This window comes from Agrilus planipennis, unplaced genomic scaffold (assembly GCF_000699045.2).
Source record: "Agrilus planipennis isolate EAB-ADULT unplaced genomic scaffold, Apla_2.0 scaffold269, whole genome shotgun sequence".
Classification (NCBI taxonomy): domain Eukaryota; kingdom Metazoa; phylum Arthropoda; class Insecta; order Coleoptera; family Buprestidae; genus Agrilus; species Agrilus planipennis.
Genome location: NW_020438982.1, coordinates 33,075 through 42,479, shown reverse-complemented (window position 1 = coordinate 42,479; position 9,405 = coordinate 33,075). Strand labels below are relative to the sequence as shown.

General features: G+C 32.1%; 2 protein-coding genes across 2 annotated transcripts in view; both read left to right on the top strand.

Moving 5' to 3' along the window:
* LOC108741322 (monocarboxylate transporter 13-like) overlaps positions 1-5,953 on the top strand; it is a 12,420-nt gene extending 6,467 nt beyond the window's left edge. The window contains exons 3-6 of the mRNA XM_025975561.1: positions 5,092-5,235; positions 5,290-5,556; positions 5,635-5,782; positions 5,839-5,953. Of these exons, the coding sequence (XP_025831346.1) occupies positions 5,092-5,235; positions 5,290-5,556; positions 5,635-5,782; positions 5,839-5,953 (674 nt within the window). The remainder of the gene's footprint in view (positions 1-5,091; positions 5,236-5,289; positions 5,557-5,634; positions 5,783-5,838) is intronic.
* LOC112904731 overlaps positions 1-9,032 on the top strand; it is a 24,205-nt gene extending 15,173 nt beyond the window's left edge. Inside the window, exons 2-8 of the mRNA XM_025975541.1 lie at positions 6,089-6,209; positions 6,269-6,395; positions 6,935-7,078; positions 7,113-7,161; positions 7,255-7,547; positions 8,627-8,815; positions 8,892-9,032. Of these exons, the coding sequence (XP_025831326.1) occupies positions 6,111-6,209; positions 6,269-6,395; positions 6,935-7,078; positions 7,113-7,161; positions 7,255-7,547; positions 8,627-8,815; positions 8,892-9,031 (1,041 nt within the window). The 5' untranslated portion in view covers positions 6,089-6,110 and the 3' untranslated portion in view covers position 9,032. The remainder of the gene's footprint in view (positions 1-6,088; positions 6,210-6,268; positions 6,396-6,934; positions 7,079-7,112; positions 7,162-7,254; positions 7,548-8,626; positions 8,816-8,891) is intronic.
* The last annotated feature ends 373 nt before the right edge of the window (positions 9,033-9,405 follow it).

Here is a 9,405-nt window from a genome sequence, read left to right as displayed (position 1 = left end):
ATGTTCAGACCAGGGTACATTTACCTGCCGTTTCCTTGAAACATTAAGTTGGAAATTCAAATATTCAATTTTGTTGGTTTTTACAAATATTATATGCAAGTGGTTTAGGTATAATTTTAGGGTATCGAACTTGCAGGTAACAATATCTTTAAAATACTTTATCTTCAAGTACTTAAATAATATTAGAAACCAGTTGGTTAGCACTTTCACCCCTTCCTCTATCAGGGTGGAGATTATGTTATAAATAGGCTGACACACTCATAAGGAGACATCAAAATAGAGACAACATCAAAAAAGAACAGAGAGACAGCAACAAAGAACAATTAAGACAACAACAGACAACAATTAGTAGCATCAGTGTAATCATCAAGTTCAGGGTCTTCAATATATGTAGTAACTGTATATTTGTAAATAAATATTACTAAGTGCAGTTATTCGTGTTATTCATCACTGAGGTAAATTATTTGCACTTACAATCCTTCCAAAAATTCGTATGCTCCCTCATAGGAGAAAGAAGTGGCGCGGCAGCGCAAAATAAATAAAACAGCTCTTATTAACAACCCCTATTAAGTGATTGGTGGACAATTGGCCCTCTAAGGCGCCAGTTTGTCCACCATTTATTTATCTGGTACTTTCGGGTACGAGTTCGATCCTGCCCGATTGATTCGTAGTACCTTTCTATGATGTCCGAACAGTTCGTACTCCTTGTATAGCGGTGCAAAATGTGGGGGTGCGAAATGTAGGGGTGCAAAGTATCCCCGATTCCTTTATACCCGACTATTTAACGTCTTTGGAAAGAGACTCACCCTAGTTACCACAAAACTTGCTTACTACAGACTGCAGATACGTATGGTCATTATCGATTCCCATTATGAAATTGGATGGCAATTCGCGCCTCCTTGGGTGTCAGTATACCTACCGTTTTATCTACCTGTTACTTTCGAGTGGCAATTCAACCCTACCCTTAAAAACATACATAAAAACTTCTGTGTTCCTCAAAGCAAGTCCTTTTAAGTAAGACATTTAGCTTGACCTCTCATTAATAATTATTTGAATATTTTTAAATTTGAATTTAACATAATTAACCGTAACTAATTAATCCCATAAAATTCTCAGGGTTAAGTTTTTAACACCCCTCCGTCGTTTTTACTATTAGACGAAAAAGACTTACAATTTTTTCGGACTGACTTTCCTTTTGTCATAAACCATCAATAAAATTAAAAAGCTTTCCAACTCAAAAAGAAAAAAAAACAAAATACAAATGTCTCTTGTTTCAAACTAAATCCATAATCGTTTTTTTTTGTGGTACTTGATATTGTATTAAAAGATATTACGTACGTAGACTCAGAATTTCCAAATAATTCTCGTTTTTAATATATGTATATCGAATACAATTCGTTATTTGACCTTGATTTGTTCTCAATTGCAATCAACAGTACAAAATTATAGAATAAACCATATTGTGCAGTATTTGGTAGGCAGCTAAATAAACAATATATCATCAGTCTTAAGACTGGTTGGACACGCACCTCCACTCTTTCCTATCCTGAGCTAAACTTCGCATTTCCGTAAAACTAGAACATCCCACATCCTGAACAATTTGCGAAGAGTAATCTAATCTAGGTCTACCTCTACCCTTCCTAACTCCCGTTTCTGCCTCTAATATGTCTCTGACTAGACCTTCATGCCTGAGAAGGTGTCCTATCAACCTATCTCGCCTATTTCTTATTGGATTCCATAGAGTACTCTGTTCTCCTATTCTTCCTATTACCTCTTCATTTCTAACCGTCCATGTTTCGCACCCGTACAGCAAACATACGCCTTTAACAATCTTTTTCGAATTTCTAGTATATATTAATATCCTGCGAATAAATCGCAAATCAATCCTTGCAATTACTTGAATATACACCAAAAACCTCAAAATTCCATAAAATGTCTAGAAACCTAAAACGTCAAATCTCACATTAGATGTCGAAACACGTTTAGGTTTGTAAAAATTTTGTGGAATTTTAGATTTTTTAGTGTATATTGAGTTAAGTTCCACAGTACTCCAATCATCAACTCCACTACTGATTTTCTTGTACCTATAATCCTCAGGTGATGACAACTCTGTTACCTTTTATTTAATGATCCGGTTAAGTTAATAAAAATTCAGCAAATCTGCAAAAATTGCCCACGCTTTAATGAGTACGTGTACTACAATTACAATAATGACCTTGACTTTGTTTGTGACATAACAAAAGCCAAATAAGACGTGGGATTTTAAACGTATTATATTTGCATGAAGGGGGCATCATAAATATCTAATTCGAAAGTACAGACTTACCTACTAACCAATTAACAGTTAAAAAAATTGATATATTGTATTTGTACGTACGTATTATACAATTACCCTTTTTTATGTATCACGTAAATAATAATTTAAACTGTTCCAATGACCTAAGATTTATTCTAATTTAATCTTCGTACCGCATACCTACACTTTCATAGAACAGCAAATAGATACATATCACAAGAACTCTAAAAATTGATTTTATAGAGCCATCAAGGTCAATCTTGCGATTAAACAAAAGCAAACTATAAAACGAGCAAGTGCCTTTTCAAAATGAAAAGTGGATTTCGTTGAAAGCGGTAGACAAGTTGACGCGTAAAAGGTATTATAAATTTATGTTTAAATTCACAACCGACATTTTTATATTAATCACAATACAAAGCACAACTTTTGGGGTCGTTTATATAATATATCTCATAAAAAATAAAATATGGTCTAGCGACGGATCTGACGATAGATCAGGATCGACGATTGTAGATTACAAGAAATTTTTCTGGGCCACTAGTAATTGCAAGTAAACGTATATAAAGGATAAGTAATCGATGATTGAATAATGTCGATGTGTTGCTTCTAATAACCTGCTGTTTTGGTCGTTGAGGTTTTCTTACATGGGTGAGTTTAATTAATGGAAATGTCTGTAAAAGGACATTTGATTGTCAATATGGCATACAACTTAACATGAATACTCGAATAGCGAGTTTCAAAATTTTAACCCCCAATCACATTGGTTTACTCATTATTGACCCACTTTTCGGCATAAATAAATCGCCAAATAATTCTCACTTGTTACAAAATTCCAATAAGAAAGCGAAATTTACACAAAAAGCGAATTACTAATAAATTATTACAGTTCAGGTTATTATTCTGCATGTAAACTTAAATTGACTTGATTCTAAGAAAATTTTATGAAATTTTTTGTCAGGACTGGCCTGGAAATTTATTCTGGAACGTAATCACGACAACTCTCTTTTTTTCTGAAAAAAATGGTTCCTTCTTATGATTAGCTTCATTTCTTTGACATTTAAAACTCACATTATACTCTGCTTATATCCAAGTAAAAGTGAAAATTCGCTCGAAAATAATGTGTTTAACTTTTTATATAGTATTCCTAAGATCATTAAGTTTATAATATTTACTTATGAAACTGTATAAGTAGTAGTAGTGTTGTTCTTTATTCTGTAAAAATCATTACCCTCCTTTTGAGCTTCGCAAAAATAGGATAAAACTCACCCCCCTTAACTCATTGAAAGTTTTGAGAACTTCTTGAAAATTACTTCTTTATCAATAAATCCTTTTACAATTAGTGAAATTTAATCTAAGTATATATTTTTTAGCTTTATTGCCTTTTTATTAATTTATTTGTTTATTTGAACAGGATTCAAAAGTTTACACGTCATGACAACATACTTTTTATTATCATTCCTGATAGATATATATATATACTCGAGACTCATAATACTTTTGAAGTTAAAGTTGTAAAAAATGCAAACATAGTTTGAAAAAATTTTTAACAATTTATTAAATAAGTATATTTTATTAATTGCAAAATTCAGCTAGTTTGCATTTCTGTTCAGTTTTTTGATTCTCCACAAAAAATGGCTAGACCAATCTGGCTGATAACTTAATCAGTTATAAGTTGCGAGGTTTTGCGTCGAAAGCAATTGGTCCCAAGTCATCTGTATCAGTTTTCGTTCTCGAGATAATCGAGACGAAAAATAATTCCGAACGCATTCGACTTGAAACGTGGAGATTTGTCAAAATTTGGGATTCAAAAATCGAGTCCACTGGAAAATTAAAAATCCGAAAACTCAAAAAATAGTAATTGTAGAAAAAGCAAGCCGTCTTTGAGAAAGCCGAATAGTAACAAATAGTAAAAAAAAATGCTATAAGACCTATGTCGTTGATACCTTTTCAGTAATTTACTTGTATACAAAAAGTATTATTGGTCTCATATAAGAAAGTAATTATAAAAATAAAACAGAAAGTTAAATATTCAGTATAAAAATATTAAAGGATCAGTACAATAACAGTAAACAGTTAATACATACTAATATGAAAATTCATTTTCGAATTTTTATTTACTACTAACTACCTTAAATTAATTATTAAATAAATTTTTTATGTTGGTGTTGTCACACTCGAGCCCGGGACCTTTGGTGGTGATGATGCGTAAAGCCAATGAATTTTCACATTAATATTTCATATTAACCACAGTTAACTAAGTTAATACATAGATTAATTAATCAGTATATTAATTACTAACGNAAAATTTTATGAGCGTGGAATTATGCTACTACCAGAAAGATGGCAAAAGGTGTTCGACCAGAACGGTCAATATATAATTTAATAAAGTATTTGTTTATTATACGAAAACTATCTTTCATTTCCACAAAAAAAAAACGAAATGACTTTCCGAACAATCCTATAGATAATCCTACAATTAGCTGACAATTAAAACATTTCAAATCAAAGGATTTAAGGGTTCCCTAGGCCTAGTTTTGGTATCCAAGTGTTATCATTTAATTGGATTTTTTAATTAAAAACGCTAATTCGAAGTAAACCTAAACAATTACATTAGACGGCTTTAAATATTCATATTCGATATTAATTACGACTGGTATATCTGTAAATATTGTAAAGATGCATCTGAAGAAGCCAATGAAATTTGCTAATTGTGAATTATTTGATATTTTAATCAAAATCGAAGCAATTCAAAATTTTTTTGTTTGTTTAATTTACATTCAAAATTTTCTTAACAGGTCTTTTAGCAAACTGTTTTCTTCAAAAGTTATCGTATCGGACAGTGGCACTAATTGGAGCTGTTTTACACTTTAGCGGAAATGTAATGTCGATCTTTACAGTTGATTTAATTTTTTTAACAGTATCGTATGGAGTAATTCAAGGTTAGTTAATATCAATTTATAAAATTACAATATCTACACGAAATTGTTAAACAGGTTTAGGTGCAGGCCTTTTAATACCATCTTCATTATCGGCAATTAATGCCTATTATAATGTGAAAAAACCGACCGCTATGGCAATTGGACAAACAATGGTTGCCTTGCTAAGTAGTGCTTATCCTGAGTTTACAAGAATTTTATTGGAAAATTATGGATTTAGAGGAACGCAAGCTATCTTCACTGCAATTAATTTGCACATTGTAGTCGGATCTCTATTGCTACAACCGGTTGAAAAACATTTAAAACGGAAGTCAATAGTAGACGGTAAACATCAATTATAAATTAACAAGTGCTTTTTCATTTGCTTATTTCCTTTTATTGATACTGAAGATGTTTTTTAAGATATGGTTGCGGCTATTGCATCTGAAGTTCAACACTTTCTCGACTGCTCTGAAAATCACCTTTCTTGTCCTAGTAGAGTTAATTTGGTAGAAACCAACTCATCAACATCAAATATTGTAATTCAGAACAATGAAGAAGACGAAGAAGAGTAAATTTTTGTAATTTATAAAAAGCCGTTGAATGATTTTTTTATTTGTTTTTCAGAATTAACAATATAAAAATTCTGGACTGCACTGTTTTAAAAGATGCCTGGTACTGGAACATATCCATAGGTCTAGCCGTTAGCTTCATTTCTGAAACAAATTTTATGGCAATTTAAAAAGATTAATCTTGATAAGGACAATTCAAGTTCAATAACAAAAAAGATTAATTATTGGTTAATTAATCATAAAAATTAATTAAACCCTTTCAGAATAAAATAAACAGGTACATTACAATACTTTTCCATTTAAAGCAAAAAACTACTGAGAACCAACATGGGAACAGAAAAAATTACAAGCACACAAAAATATGAAATGATAGCCCCTGACGGGGGATATGCCCATATGGTAAATGTTGCTGCAATGTTAATGTTGGTATGTTCATAAATATTAAAGATTAACATGCCTACAGCAGGTACTCCCATAATTTTCAGACATTTAGTGTAGTACCAGTATCATCTTTTGCATTGATATTTGGACCATTCGTATCGCAGTTTCATGACGAAACAAGTTCCGTCACTATCGTGACGTCAGTATATGTGACGCTACTGAATTTAACAGGTAAAAAACCGATTCCAAAAAAAGTTTGTTGATCCCTTCATATGTATGTTGTTACCAAGTTACTATCATCTGTGTATTATTTTGTAACAAATCTAATGAAGACAAAATACTTCTGGTGACCTCAAAAGTCATCTGTGATAATACAAGCGTAATTGCTTTCAGAAAGGGTTCATCAATTCTTGATTTATTTATAATAACATAAAGTAAAACAAGTTTGTTTTACTTCATTTTATTAAAGGAGAAACTAACTTTTACAAAATAAATATGAAATGTTAAATGTTATTTCTTAACTACCAATATCCAAAATTCCTCCCCATGTCGTTAATTGAAATGTCAAATTTATTTTAATCATATGAACTAACCGATGGTTAATTGTGAAACATAGTGCATCGTGTTGACGTTGTTTGAATAATTCAATTACATCCTTAACATGATTTTTTCACTGGGAAATATTGTTAAATGACTAAAACACGTCGCGAATAAAATCACAACAAAACCGAAGATTATAAAATTATTTTTTTTATAAAAACAATTTTTAGGTTTGCTAGCCAACTTCCTTCTTCAAAAACTATCATATCGTAAAGTAGGTTTAATTGGAGCTGTCCTTTATGTTATCGGAAGTTTAGCATCAATATTCGTCACGGATTTAACTTTCTTAACAATAAGTTATGGACTTTTACAAGGTAAGTTTCGAAATTAATCCAATATTATACATAGAATCAGTGATGGATTTGCAAATGCGATGGTTATTTTATCTTGAACCGGTGCTGGTGCTTCATCCACCCTTAACTTTTTTAATTTAATGCCTATTTGNTAATTTATAAAAAGCCGTTGAATGATTTTTTTATTTGTTTTTCAGAATTAACAATATAAAAATTCTGGACTGCACTGTTTTAAAAGATGCCTGGTACTGGAACATATCCATAGGTCTAGCCGTTAGCTTCATTTCTGAAACAAATTTTATGGCAATTTTTCCCGTTTCACTCACTCAAATGGGCCTAGCAAGTAGCCAAGTGACCCTTATGATGACCATATATTTCATATCCGATTTAATTTCGAGAGTTATTTTCAGTGTTGTCACTTTAATCTGGTCGTTCAGCGTTCGTCTAGTTTTTTTAATAAATATCATTTTGACAATTATTTTCAGACTAGGTTAGTATAGGGGTCGACAACTTGTGACCTGTAACTTTTGGGATAATTTAAAGTGACCCACTTTAGTTCCGAAAATAAACAATAATCATCATCATCGGTTCCTAAGACTGGTTGGACACGCATCTCCACTCTTTCCTATCCTGAGTTAATCTTTTCATTTCCTTAAAACTAGAACATCCCACATCCTTTTAACTATTTGTCAACAGTAATCTAATCTAGGTCTACCTCTAGCCCTCGTAACACCTCTTTCGGCCTCTTACATGTCTCTGACTAGACCTTCATGCCTAAGAAGGTATCCTACCAACCTATCTCGACTATTTCTTATTGACTTTCGTAGAATCCTCAGTTCTCTTATTCTTTCTAATACCTCTTCATTTCTAACCTTCTCTATCCACGATATCCTCATTATTCGTCTGTAATACCGCATTTCGATCACTTCTAACCTTTTATTTTCCACCGCGCCCACCGTCCATGTTTCGCACTCGTACAGCGCCGCGTTCCAAACATACACCTTAGCAATCTTTCTCTAATTGCTAAGTTAACCGTTCGCGAGCATAGAAGTGTCTTCTTTTTATTGAAGGCGAGCCGGGTAGAGCCTACCCTGCGATATCATCTGCCCTATACATCTACTACTCCTTCCGTCCTGACTTATCTAACTTCCTAGATACCGAAAATCAGCCAGTTCTTCTAATTTTTCGTCTCCTATCTTTATATTCGATCTTTCCCTACTTTTTCTTCCCTTGCTTACCAGTCCTTTTGTTTATTTTCATACAATATTGTTTTGTCAATACCGTTTCCACTTTATTTAATGCTATCTCTAACTCCTCCTTGCTTGGTGCTAATACTGCTGTAAATACAATACAAGCATACTAATTCTTTCTCCCTGCATATTAATCCCTACAGTTGTACTGTCTTTAATGATGTTGATAAAGTCGAAAATGTATTTGACCCAAAGGTCTCTTTAATCCTCACATTTTAATTGATTTTGATCTTCGGTCAAAAAATATTGCCCACCCCTAGGTTCTTACCTAACTGTATGTAGACAAGTCATCAATTGTAATACATTCAATTAATTTTAGTTTTCATGTTTGAATTACCATTTTGGTTCCTAACTATTCTAACCGGGATCTTGGGTATTTCCCGGTGCCTAATCCAAGTCCTTGTTGTCATGGTTATTGCAGAAGAATATTCGAACGTGTTTACAAGCGCCTTTTCATTTTACATGGTCTTCAACGGAATACTAAGTATTCTTGTAGGAGCTTTGATGGGTGGGTGATTTTGACTATGTAGAAAAAAAAATGTTTTCTAATTCAAACAATAAATATTAAATACTCTCCGTTTTAGGATCGATGACTCATCATAGCCATGTACTGTATATACAGACGTCCATTCTCGTTTTGTGTGCTGTACCTTGGACATGTCAGTATATTTATAATTATAGGAAAACAGGAAGAATAACACACAATCACAATAAAGCATTTTGAGTTCTTTTGTTACAAAGTAACTATATAATTTGTAAAAAATGATTAAAAATGTAAATATAAAATAAGAAATACACTTTTTATAGAAATAATTCGACTACCTTTGATGTATTTCTAAAATCGGACCGAGCCAGTAATTACTTAAAAATGTCATGAAGACGCGAATATTAAATTGGCACCGAGCCGGTCCCGGTAATTGTAATTAAATTGGTCTCAGATTAAGTTAATCAAGTAAATAAAATATCAGATTATATTTTATTAATAATATCCATATCTTTGACCCATTGAGTGAGATTCTATCGTAGCTATAATTAATTCAGGTTAATCGGTTCATGTATTCCAGGTCTCGTTAATTATTATTAAATTGATTTTCATTG